The sequence below is a fragment of the Moschus berezovskii genome, chromosome 25, assembly GCF_049115385.1.
Source record: "Moschus berezovskii isolate FMDL1 chromosome 25, NW_MosBer_1.0, whole genome shotgun sequence".
Classification (NCBI taxonomy): Eukaryota; Metazoa; Chordata; class Mammalia; order Artiodactyla; family Moschidae; genus Moschus; species Moschus berezovskii.
Window position 1 is genome coordinate 23,903,218 of NC_142484.1, and position 14,469 is coordinate 23,917,686.

The 14,469-nt window shown below is 47.5% G+C and overlaps 1 protein-coding gene across 6 annotated transcripts in view; it reads left to right on the plus strand.

Moving 5' to 3' along the window:
- NAV2 (neuron navigator 2) overlaps positions 1-14,469 on the plus strand; it is a 429,204-nt gene that overhangs the window by 163,381 nt on the left and 251,354 nt on the right. For all 6 annotated transcript variants that reach the window (XM_055416029.2, XM_055416030.2, XM_055416032.2 and 3 more), the window contains exon 4: positions 9,565-9,637. In XM_055416029.2, the coding sequence (XP_055272004.2) occupies positions 9,565-9,637 (73 nt within the window). The remainder of the gene's footprint in view (positions 1-9,564; positions 9,638-14,469) is intronic.

Here is a 14,469-nt window from a genome sequence, read left to right on the forward strand (position 1 = left end):
CATCACCACTGTTTTGCCCTTTCCCTGGAGCAGGGCCTGGGAGAGAGTAAATACTCAGTCATCACTTTTCCAGGAATGAATGAGGTTGCCAGGTTCCAGTTTGTTCCAGGGTGAAATTCTCCAACAAGTACTGCTCTTCCCCATTCATTTGAGAGGCAGCCATGGGGTCTAGAAGTTGGAATCTAAGTCTGTATCCTTCACTGTAGGTAAATTCAAATTTTTATGCAAAAAAATCATTGATTCTTCTTCACAAACTACTTGTGTAAGGCTTAGGGCTTTCCACGTAACTTAACAGAGCAGACTTTGACCTGAGAACTTTTTTGGATAGAAAACACTGATTCCAAAAGGGTCACAGTGAAGTTTTGCTTCAAGGAGCCCATTCATAGATAGGCTACACTGGCATATAATTTAGCAGATCTCAGAATGTCTCACAACCCCAAATGATCTTTCTCTTTTGGAAGGTGCCTTGAGTGTCTAGTACTCTGCCATTATGGGACTGTATAAACAGTATTTTTAAAGGTCTGTGTAAGGTCAGTTCAGTTCAGTCGCTTAGTCTTGTCCGACTCTTTATGACCCCATGGACTGCAGCACTCCAGGCTTCCCTGTCCATCACCAACTCCCGGAGCTTGCGCAAGCTCATGTCCATCAAGTCAGTGATGCCATCCAACCATCTCATCCTCTGTCGTCCCCTTCTCTTGCCTTCAATTTCCCAGCATCAGAGTCTTTTCCAGTGAGTCAGTTCTTCCCATCAGGGGGCCAAAGTATTGGAGTTTCAACTTCAGCATCAGACAGAATGAAAACCACAATCAAAGAAAACTAACCAAACTGATCACGTGGACCACAGCCTTGCCTGACTCAATGAAGCTGTGAGACATGCTGTGTAGGGCCACCCAAGACGAACGGGTCATAGTGGAGAGTTCTGACAAATGTGGTCCACTGGAGAAGGGAATGGCAAACCACTTTAGTATTCTTGCCTTGAGAACCCCATGAACACTATGGAAGGTACTAGACCCTTGACTTCTGTCAGTGCGTGGACTCAACAGCACTGCTACGAGATTGTTATTAACATCAGCATTCCTGAGCTACAGATGATGACTTTGAGACTTGACGCAATTAACAGTTCTCTTAGGTTTTTAAGAGTAGTTTCTCAGGGAACTTGAATCTAGTGTAGAGTTCAAAATCTGTATCAATAGATCCCGTCCCCTAGTAATTGTGATGGAATTCAAGTACCTCCAGGAGAGGGGACTGGTGGGAGGACAGTAGCAGGCCCTTCTGTCTTGGCGTCAGATGGTTTATCAGCATCTTTGTTAAGAGACAGTTACACACCAGGTGATAGGAAATCCCAGGAGGAGGAATAGAAGGCAGACCAGATAAACTTGTCTAATTCTCTCTGTTTAGCCAGAGGCCAACTCCAGACACAGCACTGGGCATGTATGGCCTGAGCACTATTGCCAAGGGACAATCATATCAGAAGTGACAACACGCTAACAGAAACTGCCAGTTATTGGGCATCTACTGAGTACCACATACACATATCCTCTCATGTAATCACCGCCACCACCCTGTGTGATCAGTGTAACGCCCATTTTACAGATCAGGTCATTGAGGTTAAATTACTGATGATCAAAATTCAGTAAGTGGCAGAATTAGGATTTGAACCCAGATTTGTCTGACCCCAAAGCTTGTGATACCACTCTAATGGCAGAAAGTGAAGAGCAATTAAAGAGCCTCTTGATGAAGGTGGAAGAGGGGAGTGAAAAGCTGGCTCAAAACTCAACACGCAATAAACTAAGATCATGGCATCTGGTCCCATCTCTTCATAGCAAATAGATGGGGAAAAAGTGTAAGCAGTGGCATATTTTATTTTCTTGGGTTCCAAAATCACTGTGGATGGTGACAGGAGTCATGTAATTAAAAGATGCTTGCTCCTTGGAAGAAAAGCTATGACAAACCTAGATCACATATTAAAAAGCAGAGGCATCACTTTGCTGACAAGATCCCTATTGTCAAAGCTATGGTTTTTCCAGTGATCATGCATGGATGTAAGCGTTGGTCCATAAAGAATGCTGAGCACTGAAGAATTGATGCTTTTGAATTGTGGAGCTGGAGAAGACTCCTGAGAGTCCCTTGGACAGCACAGAGATCAAACCAGTCAATCCTAAAGGAAATCAACCCTGAATATTCATTGGAAGGACTGATGCTAAAGCTGAAGCTCCAGTACTTTGGCCACCTGATGTGAAGAGCCGACTCATTGGGAAAAATACTGATTCTGGGAATGATTGAGGGCAGAAGGAGAAGGGGACGGCAGGATGAGATGGTTGGTTGGCATCACTGACTCAATGGACATGAGTTTGAGTAAACTCCGGGAGTTGGTGATGGACAGGGAGGCCTGGAATGCTGTGGTTCGTGAGGTCGCAAAGAGTCGGACACGACTAAGCGACTGAACAACAAAGCCTGTGTTTTATCCTGTAAATATTACTCCTTAAACCCTCATCACCCTCCTTTTAGCATCTGTGTCAGCTCTTGACAGAGACCTCCACTTGGACTAATCCCTTTTGGGAGTGCTAGGAAGTTAGGGATCGTTACTCTGACATTGTAGCGGGAGCAATGACGTGCAGAATGCCTTCCTGAAGGAACACATGCAGAGGCATCCTCTGGGCCTCTCCCATGATACTAACCCCCCAGGGTGCTTTCACCCTCAGGAGGACCACTGAGTCTGGAAGCAGACACACTTCAAAGCTCAACTCTGCATCTGATCTGGGGTCTCCAGAATGAAGGCTGACTTGGAGAACTTAGCAATGGCACCCCTTCCAGGTCTCTTTGTTTCAAGGGAAAAATCGAGAAGTCAGAAAATAATCGGGCAATGAAACAATTCTAGGCACTTGGAAGCAAAATAGAAAAAGATAGCTACTGGAGGAATTCGAGATTCTTGTTTTCAATTTTCTTCTCTAGAGAGAGGTTTTTTTTCGTATCCATATGGACTTACCCATTTGCTATAATAGCAGAGAAGCTCCTATAAAATTTTGTTAAAAAGGAATTCTTGACAACATCTTAGAAAGCCCAAGTTATAAATATCTTAAAAGATAAGGCGGATACCCTTGCCAAATTAAAGGAAGCAACTGGGCAAGGCATTAAAGCAGCACAGAAACAGTCTGACAGAAACACTCAAGCTCCATCCAGCCCCTGCCCTGAGTCCCTCATTCTGAAACTTTCTCTTTCAAAGCCACCAAGAGAGCTAGAGATGAATTTCTGAAAGCTTTGAAGCTTGAATGCCAGAGTTGGGACAGAAGGTATGGAGCACTGTGGCCCAAGATGGCCTTATGTGTCTGCCAAGTGTGTAGCAGCATGTGAGGCTTAGAAGGGAGATACTCCGGAATGTTTTCCCACCTGGGAGAATAGGAAGCACGAGCGTACCTTCCTTCTTCTGAAATTAGGACTACTTTGTCCGGGCCCTGCTGCTGTGTCCTGCAGTGGTGCACCCCCAGGACCACGCTGTGGCCCGTGACCCTGTGACCATTTGAGGCTGTTGAACACTGACATAGGTGGAGAAAAATGTGAAACTGGGCAATCACGCATCAGGTCATGGTCCCCAGGAATGCAGAGCAAAAAAGACAACTCTGGTGAGACAGGCATTTAGGAGGGCAGTTCCCCAGTGTACTTTTTGGGTCTGGTTTCATGGTTGGATTTCTTTTATTTTTTCCTTCTATTTTTGTTTTTGGAAACTGGCAAGGGGAAGGAGTGTCAGGAGAGCATGGCGGCCTGGTAGATAGGAAACAGCTTCCCAGTAAGTGTGACCACAGGTGCGGCCCTGCCCTTCCCACCCCTCCCCATCCCAGTGCCCAGCCCGGGTGTCACTGGAGCCCCACCTTGAAGGCACTGCTTGATCCATGCCTGGCACAGCACAGCTCATCCATCCTGAAGCTTTCAGACCAGCCCGGAAGGGCTTGGCCTGGCTGCTGTTGCCATGGTAATGGAGTGCCAAGGCTTCCCTAAGAACAAGAAGGACCCTTGCCATCTCTCCATTTCCGCTTCCGCTCCTGAATGTGGCCCAGGGCTCTGCTTTTGCTCTGGGTCCTCTCTCTCTGCTCCTCTCCATTGCTCCCTGGCCTCTAGCCATTTTGACTCTCTTTTGGTTCCCAGAATGTGCGAGGCTGCATCCTGCATGCACACCGTCCACCTTTAGGTCCCCTGTGATGGGGGTGTTCTCTTCCCCACTCTGGGTGCCTGGCTCACTCTTAACGTCTCAGCTCAAGTTTCCCTTCAACAAACATATCTTGAGTACGTACAATTCTCCCTCTGCTCTTCTGGGTGCTTGGGGTTACATCGGTGAAGAGAACAGACAAAGGCCTTATTTCTGTGGACCAACTTTCTATCTCTTCTTTGAATTCTCACCTGACCCCCCCCAATCCTTCCAGGCTTGATCGAGTCCTTTAGTACATGACAGATGCTATCGGTGTTCTGTTTATTTAATGCCAGTTCCCCTACATTAGACTGTAGATTCTACAAGGTCAGGAATTATGTCTGTTTAATTCACCACTGTATGCCCAGTACCAACACACTGCCTGACACCCAGCGGCTCAGTAGGTATGGGTGAAGAAATGGATAAAAGGATGACTGAATGATAATGGCTTTTGTTGACAAGCAGCAGTGTCAGGTGAGAGGATCACACATACTCCTGCAAGGAAGTTGTTTGTGCTCAGAGGCTCAAGAAGAACTGCTACACTGTGCTTTTCAAGTCCTTAGAACTTACGGGTTCTTGCTCAGCCTTGTCTGAGGTCCAGGTATCCCACTACCTAAGCTCTAGGCATTTCATGTTTGTTTTTTTTTAAATGACTGTGTCCAAGCCTGACTTGAAAGCAGCATCTGTTTGCCTCCCTTGTCAATTTCATCCTCTCAGGATGGAGACCTCCAAGGGGCTTGGTGAGAAACTAAACTCATCAAAACTAGCACCCCATTTACTCGGTCTGCGTGGAACCCTACCTTCCCCTGGGCTGCGGTAGAGATGGTCTTCATCTGGATTAATCAGTTTCATGCACTTTGCAGCCAGCTATGCTGGTATTCAGAGTGACATGCTACCATGACAACTGCCACAACAGATGGTATTTGATCAGTCTCTAAGCTACAGAGGAGATATACAGCAGTGCTTCCGAGGTTTGCATATTTTACGTTATCATGAGACCCAGTCCGGCCTTAACCATGACTGAAATGTAAAGTTTTCCATTTGCCTGCAAGCCCCCTCCCTTCTCTGTCCAGTTGCTTGCCATTTGTTTTGATTTTCCTTGCTCTCTGCATGGCCTGGATGTAGATGTATTTCTGGATGCAGGAGAGCGAGGCTACAACGTACTTGGTCCATGGAAGTTGCCCTGCAGATCTAATGTTTAGAGACTGTTGAGAAGCTATTCAACTATGGGATGGAGATCCTGGCTGAGAGTGGGGGAAAAGGCTTAAAATTGCCAGCCTTTCCTCTCTTGGATGTTCATGGACCACACAGGGTGGAGGCCACGTATGGCCCCAAAGCAAGGAAAACCCTGGGAAGTGCATCTTGGTCTCATTTGTCCCCTCACTCTGCCCTCCCTTTCATCCAGCTCCTTTCTCCTCCCAGGGTCTCTGGTGTTGTGGTCCCATTTCTCAGCTTCCCGTCTCCACCCCAGCTAGCACTGCAAACTCCAGGAGCTTGATCCCAGAGCTCTTGGACCCATTGCTATGGCAACAGCTACAGCAGCCTACTCACCCAGTGCCCCTCCCCACCCCCTCAGCGACACTGGAATGTCAGGCTTTGCACAGATATTTTTTTCAGCTAATTTTGGAAAGCAGTTTATATTGGCCGCTATGTGTTAATGAACAGCTTCGGTTCTATTTACATACTTTGCTGGTGAAGAGTCTTTTCCTTCGCTCTGCCTCTCAACTTTAACAGGATCCGCATCCCGCTCTAGACGTATGGATCCCATATGAGCCACAAGCCTCTTTAAAGATGGGCACCTCATTGTGCTGTGATGGGAACCCCAAGGGCCGCCACTGGCCAGCCCCCTCCGGGGATGATGTGGTGGGAAGTGTGCAGTCTCAGTCATACAGGAGGCTGGATTGTTTACCTGAACAGTGTTTATAAGAAAACCTTAAGGTGATTTTGAATCACAAGAGAGCCTGGATCAAAGAAACAGTCTCCCCTTCTGATCTCATTCCAAGTGAAGCGGGAGGTTGGAATCCACATCTGACCTTGCTCCCCAGCCCCGTGCCCTTCCTGGGGTACAGATGAAAAGAGCATGGGTCTCTGCTGCCTTGTCAGGCATGAGTTTGTACCTTAATGGAACATTATTAAAGAATGGATTTGAAACTTGAGGAATGTGTTTTGAACTCCTCCTGTGAGCAGAGAATTCATGGTAGACGGGGAAAAAAAATTCAGGGCGCTTGACGGGCTTATGAATCGTCTTTTAAATGATGAACCAAGTTCTTATTTTTAGGTTTTATGTTTCTTGGGAGTGCAGCTCAGCAATCTGGATAGTGTTCCTGTTTCATCTTCTCTTTAGGAGAAAGCATTCCTGGTGCCTCCTCTCATCACCTCATGGAGGGAGATCCTAATGTTTCCCTTGTTTATTAGATGTTCTGATTCTCCTGGAAATGGAGGGGAGTCGGGCTGTGTGTGGACCCTAAAGAGGAGGATTGTGTAAATGTGGACTCCTGGACTGGGAGGAGAACTCTGGACCAACACTAGCAAAAGCATGGAGCATAGTACCTGGCTCAGAGCAGACATCGCATAATTACCTTGACTGAGAGTGATTCAAAGAATCATCTCAGATTTCTCACCGTTGGCACTGCTGACATATGGGGTTGGATAATTCTCTATTGGGAGAGGTCTGTGTTAGTAGCATCCGTAGCCTCTGAACACTAGTTGTCAGTTCCCTTCAGGGTTGTGACAACTCCGAATGTGACCAGATGTGGCCAGATGCCCCCTGGGGGGGAGGGTTGCACAAAATCCTCCTTTCCTAGTCTCCTTCACTCAGCGAAGAACTACTGATCAGAATTATGAAATCCATTGACAGAGTGATAGGACTGTAAAAAAAAAAATCAATGAGAGATGAAGTAGTCTAGGTAACCCATGTATATTATTCCTCCCCTTAACAGCATTTAACATTTAAAAAGAAAACCTGTGGATCAGTTGAAATGCACCAAGGCTAGCCTTGCAAGAAGAAATTACCATGGACTTTAAATGATGGCACATGCATCGAGTGTTCCATAGATGTGCTCCTTGGAAGGGAAGTTCTGTAGAATTGCCATGTTGTAGCAGAGCAGAGCTTTTCCTGACTGTGTTGGTAGGTGTCCTTTTTTGTGTTCAGTGTCACACTGCCACAGTATTGGTGAAAAAGACTTAAACCTACCCATCTCAGTCCATCCACATGACACCTCCCAGGATAAATAACAAATACACTATTTTTTATTTTTGCATTATTAGGTTCAGGGGTGGTCAGCCTTTTTTGCTTCACATTTTCCACGGGGACATGGTTGCCAAAGCCTCCCTTCTGAGCTGTGCATCACGAGATATTAAATGAAGTAGGTTTGGGTCCTGTATAGCACAGGGAACTGTATTCAGTGTTGCTGTGATAAACTATAAGGAAAAGAATATGGAAAAGAATGTATATATAACTAAATCATTTTGCTGTACAGATTAACACAACTGTGCAAATCAACTATACCTCAATAAAAATAATTTAAAATTAAAAAATAAACACCCCCCCCCCGCAAAAAAAAAAAGTGGATAGGATTATAGGAAGAGACAAGTGGTAGCTGGAGAATTTTATAATTTTACCATGATTTCAATGTTAGTGCCTTTGTATGGAGGCAAAAATCCTTTTGAGTGGTTTTGGCCTATTACCCCTGCGTGCAATAGCATGAATTCTCAAAGGCGGGGTTTTATAATAGAGTGCAGTCACATTAGAGAGAGGATTTTTATTACACTTCTACACGGAAGCTGGCTGCTCTAAAACACCTTGCACAGGATCCCCCCAGCCATTCTCTTCCTTCTTTGACCACCCCCTTCCTCCCCACTTCTCTCCAAGATGGTAGCATCCAGTTGTCACTGTCGGTCACCCTGCACTAGAAAGAAGAAAGGAGTGCTTAAAGCCATCTCATGTTTCCTCCCGCTTTGTAAGATACGACTTTCTGCTATGGTGGCAGGCAAAACCCGTAGCATCAGCATTTATTTGTGGGAAATTGCATTCTACCCCTTTTCCTAGAGATGAAAGAATGCCTCCCAGATGAAGACCCTGGAAGCTGGGAAAGAGATGGGGATGTGAACTTAAAAAAAAAAAAAAAAATGTGAGGATGGAGCAGATTCTCTTTCAGTGGATGCAGTTTTATTCAGGTGTCCCCAAGCTTAACATGTTTAGAGGCTGCGAAGACTGAGAGCAGAGAATGCCAGACATCAGGGGAGGGTGGTGGACATGAACTTTAAGAAGCCTGCCTTGGAGCCAGACTGTACTCAAATGAGAGCTCGTAAAATGGAGACACTTTACTCTGTGGCTGCGAAGGAGCCATCAGGATGTTGCTTGGGGGAGGAGAGGAGAATGGTCCCAAGAACACTGTGATAGACAGTCATTTATGGGTTCAGAACAAACCCCTTGGGTCAAATACTGGTTTGAGCTCATAAGCATGTGGCTGGAGCCTGGGAAATCGGGCGAGGGCTGGGGGCTTGTAGAGGTAAGGAAGGCATGAAATGCAAAGTCTGTGAAATCCAAAGTTCCCTCTGTCAAGTCCAAAGCAATTTCTTTTATTTATGGTTACCACTGACATGAATCAAGCCTGAACATTTTCCTGTAGACCTAAAAGTAATTAACCCTGACAACTGAAGTCAAATTAGACCTTTGGGAATGACCTAATTGCTTTTTCCTGTGGGGGGGACGTGAGCTTGCCCTTGGCCGTAGCATCCACCCAGGAAAGCCTGGAAGGCCTCCCAGACTCTGGTGGGGTCGGGTCCCTTCTTGCCACAGAAGACACAAAGACAGACAGGTTGGGTGAGCTGGCAGCTCTCCTCTGTCCCCTGCGATGCCTGCCATCCTGAGAATTTTGTGAGTCAACACTACCCAGATTCCTGCTGAAATTCCCATTCACTCTTTTTATATTTGACGGCTTGCCTCCTCGGGGGCTGGAAACCTCTCCCAGCTGCTGGTGGGGGGGTGGGTCTCCTAACCTCATCCCCACCTCCATGTTTCTGGCAGCTGCTCAAGCGTTCAGGATAGCACTGGTGACAGCGATCAACACAAGAGCTCCGATTTCACCCTGGTTATTTTTGGCAGCCGTGAGCAATCTAAGGCCTCGACTCTTGGCACTGTGTGTGGTTAGGTTATTAGGTAACCTTTTCCTGTGCAAGTACAAAGGAGAATCCTGACCTGCATCCATCCATCCATCTGTCCATTCAGCATTTTCATGTCATTTTTTTCCTCTTCGAGAAACTTAGCAAATGCGCAATGACCCCTCTCTCTGACATAGCCTCTTGTTCCTAATAAGAGATGGCTCTGGAGAAGGCTAAACATTTATTGAGTGTATATTGTTGTTGTTTATTTTTTCTCCTAGATTGAAAACATAGATGCCTGCTTGAATTTCCTGGCAGCTAAGGGAATAAACATCCAGGGACTCTCTGCGGAAGGTGAGTGAGCACTTGTCATGAAGTTGCCCTTTCACTGTTTGAAATGCCCAGCTGTTACTTACTAATGACATTTATAGAGTTAAGCCAGTGGGTCCTGGTAGGCTCTTCCAGTCTTCTTTCTTTCTGGTTTTGAGATTGCGCAATGCTTGTCTACACTTGAGGATGCCAGTTTTTTTGACAACCTGAAGAATCACTCCGAGAATGCTGGTCCAACCATGCCCATCTTGTCTGCCTGGCACAGAGGGACCAGTAAAGACAGAGCTGGTTCTCTCTGAGAAGGGTTTCATCACACAATGCCGATTTGATTCACATGACTGGCGAGTCAGTTAAGTATCAAGCCAGGCCTTATCTGTGGGAGAGAGAACACTTAACCACAGAACATATTTAAATCGTACAAGTTCCCAGGGAAAAATGCCTAATCCTTATCTCTTACTTTTATTAGAAGAAGCAGCACTTTTCCTAGCTCCAAAAAAAAAAAAAGCACGTGATTTATTAATGAGATGCTCCATTCTGACATCCTGATTAGTTTTTAATTAACTCCAATTTGGTGGCTAATTAACACATTAGTGTTTGCTGATAGTTTGCTGTTCAATTAAGTGTTGGTCTGGAGATGGCTGGTCTGAATTCTTAGCCTCCTCAGGCAACATCTCTCTGTGGAAACTCGCTCTGTCTGTCCTGTTTGTAAATACGAGCAGCTGCCAGCTTCAAGGCTGCCACAGGCCCCGGCATCCTCCCAAACTCATTAGGCTGCACCTGCCTCCAGTTTTCCCAGAACAGGTAGAGCCGTGTGGGCTTCAGATGACACCACCCTAGCATGCTTGTGCTTCGCAAAGTTGCCGGTTAGCATTGACTCTGGTGGTTAGGGTGGGGAGGTGGGGATCGCTGAGGAAAGACACAGCCCCGTGGAGCAGGTAAGTTTGCAAACATGAACCTTTTGGGCCCTGTTCCTTACCTTTGTCCTGCTGTGTGGTGAAAGCTTGGTTGTCCCGGCTGGGTTTCTGGACTGTAGTCTCTCGGTTTTGGAGGTGGGCGGCCACTATTGGTGTCTTGTGTCTCTGATAGCAGTTCCCCAAGTGGGACCTCTAATGGGCTGGGGCTGTTCCGGGTCAGGCACGGTCACACTGCTTCCGGAAGTCTCTGAGGCAGCTCCTGGTGATCAGCCTTCATCTCAGCTCAGAGAGAAGGGTCCACGGAGGATTCCTTGGTCTGGGCTGTGGGCCCTCCTCCACCGGGGATGAGACCTGGGCTGAATGGCATGTGGCATGCACCTTGCTGGGGCGTGGGGGGTTGGTGGTGGTATTTCCATGGAGACGTAGGGAGATGCAAATTTCTGTTCCACGGAGCACATGACTTCTTGCTGGAGGAGAGCGCTGGTGTAGGTGGCGGGCACACATTCCTTCTAGTTCCTGGGCGTGATTAGACCCCAGGCGTGTGCCCTCACAGCAGAGCATCAACAGGGGCTTCTACAAGTAAAGCATAGCAGAAGGAGCTCCAGGGGATGTAGACCGTAGGCCAGCTTCATCTCATGCGGTCTGAAGGTGATCCTAGCCACCCTGCCACCCATCTACCCGTTGTCCTGCCTTCTGCCTGCCCTGTCTCTCCCCTGCCCCATCTTCTCTATACCTTAAGGCATAGAGTCTACTCAACAAATCTTTGTTGAATGAATAAGTACCAACTGTGCCCAGGTGGCTTAGTGAAAAGAATCCACCTGCCAACGCAGGAGACGCAAGAGACCTGGGTCCGATCCCTGGGTCAGGAAGATCCCCTGGAGGAGGAAACGGTAATCCACTCCAGTATTCTTGCTTGGAAAACTCCACGGACAGAGGAGCCTGGTGAGCTACAGTCCGTGGAATCGCAAGAGATTCAGACATGGCTGAGCGCACATGCACGTGCTTTGCAGGCTCTTACCTGCATCAGCTCCAGCTCTCACAACAGGTGTTGGAATTTACAATAGACCAAGTTACAGGTGAGGACATTTTGCCTTAATGGAGTTGTGAAGCCTACAGTGAGTGAGTAGCAGGGCAAGGTGTTGAACCCGGGTGATTTCCGAGCGCTTGTTCGTGGTGTCTTTGGGCCAACAGATGGATAAAATCCAAGCAAGCCATGTACAGGTGAAAGAAGTCAAAACAGATGTAGAACCTTTGTTCTAGTGGACACTGTCTCAGAAGATGCTGGACCGCTCCCAAAGGCACATCCTGCAGAGGGACCAGCCCTGGCCCCTGGTCAGTGGTGGGATGCGGCCCCTGTGAGTCTCTGAGCAGAGAACAGACTGGAACCAGTGGGTTGAGACTCAGTCACTGGGGTATAACCATGAAGTGAGTTTTCAGAAACTGCCCCCACCTGTGCTATGCTAACCCCTGTCTTTCCTGCTGGGTTGAGGCTCATTTAGTATCTGGGCCAGGCCTATTTCTCTTTAGTCTTGCACAGTTATTAGGAGATGCAAGAGACATGGGTTCCATCCCTGGGTCAGGAAGATCCCCTGGAGGAGGAAATGGCAACCCCCTCCATTATTCCTGCGTGGAAAACTCCATGGACAGAGGAGCCTGGTGAGCCTCAGTCCATGGAGTTACGAAAGATTCAGACACATGCATGCACATGCTTTTAAGGCTTTATGTCATAAATTTAAGAATAGATTTATGTCAATGTTTAAGACTCAGTCTTGTTCATTTTTAAAGTACAGTCTCAAACTCAAAGCCTTTTCCTGGTGTCCCTCCCAGAACAGGTGGCTTTGGAAGACTGAAGCGGGGTGGGGCATGATGCCTTCCCTTCCCTTCCCTCGTCCCTGTGCCTGAGCGGCCAGGATCGGGGCCAGAGCAGAGAAGCAGAGTTCTGCCAGTGATGAAGTTGGTGTCCTTCTCTTGGGTGACTATCATTGCCACTGTCCCAGGTTGGGGTCTCTGTGTGCCCAGCCGACCGGACACTCGATCCCACGCTGCTTCCAGGGTCTGGTGGTCTGGTGGGAGATTTGACCAGCTTTTGCAGCTCACCCCCAGCTGGTAGCATTCACCTCCCATCCCCCTGATTAGGACTCTCTCTGTCCCTACACTGAGGTGGGCCCGGTGAGACCGTAGACCTCAGCCTTGTGATCCCTGCGTTACCCACCATAGAGCGGCAGGACTGTGTGGGCTCTGCCCTCCACCTGTAGTGATGCAACAGACCTGGCACCTGGATGTCCCCGCCATATGGTCTCTATCCAGCTGCTTCCAGCTTAGGAGGCCCACAGGCAGCTCTGCCAAGTCTCTCCTAAGCAGGTGTTGCCACGGGGCCCTGGGGTGCCAGCCCCACCGCTTGGAGTAAATTTTCTTGGGGCCTCCACTCCTTTGACTTGAAGAAGTGCACAGATGCCACCTTCTTGCCCCTGGGGTAAGGGGAGGGGGTAGCCTGTCTCTCAGATCATCAGTCGCGACCACCCTTGCTCGCCCCCAGTACCATTCTTTCATCTGGATCTTCTGATTTGGGGTTGGGTGGGTCGAGGTGGGTGATACTGGTCTCTGATGGTGAGACTGATGCTGGACTAGTACAGTCTGGTGGGAGTGGGGGAGTGGGTGACTGGCCCCAAGTTTTGTCAGTTCTTTGAAGTTACAGATCAAGAGGACTGAGAGCCTTTTATCCTCAAATGAGTCTTGGTCACAATTTCCAGGTTATAGGAAATACCTCCACTTGACATGCTGTTCAATTATAGGCAAGGAAATCATAATCGTATACTGAGAACCACAATGTGCCATCACTGGGCTGAGAGCCGTACACAGTTTTTACCTGATTTAATCCCCCAGCAACCTTCTGAGGTCAGTATTTATATTACCCCATCTTACAGATGAGGAAACTGAGGCCCAAAGAGATTGTTACATATAGCAAAAGGGAGGCCCTCAGGTAAGCATTGATCAAGCTACTCACAGCTGTTGATTTAAAGGCCTGGTGTTTTCTACTGCTCACCGCTACCCACACTTCCAACCACCTGAATTATGACTAGAAAATCATTATAGTGTTTAAAGAATAGTGTCATATTAATGCTTTCTGTTTTGCTTTTGAAGATGATTGAGCACCCCAAAGTTCCTCCTCTGATTGAAAAAAAAAAGAAAAAATCAGTGGTTGGAAAGCCCCACAGGCACATGACCACCCTTTCCCAGTGACTTAAGTGGGTTTGGAACCCGGGAGGGTGTATGCACCTGTCCTTGAAGCGTTTCAGCAGCTCAAGGCCCTGCCCTGACCTGCCTGTGAGAGAGCCACAGGGAACCTTCGTTCCAGGGCAAGACAGCCAAAGCCTGTGAGCCGGGGCGGCAGGCCAAGGTGAGCCCTGCGGAGATGCTGCTAGTTTGCAGCTTCTCCAACCTCCTCGGTGTTTGCAAAGGTTGGACCCATCCACTTGCTCCTGGAGCCTGGCCAGAGTCCTGTGAGCTTGGGCCTCACCCTGCCTTGGGTGATTGTCTAGATCCCTCCAGCCCCTTTCCTACCACACTTATGTCACCACCATCTGTAAACCTGTCCCTGGGAGGAAGGCCTCTATCCCTGGGAGTATTGTTTTTTTCCTGTTGCAATGAGAACTCTTTGGATTTATTCTCTTAACAACTTTTATATATAATGTGCAGCAGTGTTAATTATCTTATCATGTTGTACATTACCTGCCTAGTTCTTATTTATCTAAAAAGTGGAAATTGGTACATTGAGTGCCTTTATCCAGTTCCCCCACCCCCACCTTTGGTAACCACAAATCTAATCTTTTTTTTTTTTAATAAAAAACAATTGTTCACTGATTAAAGATAGTTTATCTTCAGAGTTCATAAAGAGATCCTAAAAACTCAATAGAAAAGTAGTTATATCAATACAACAAGTTA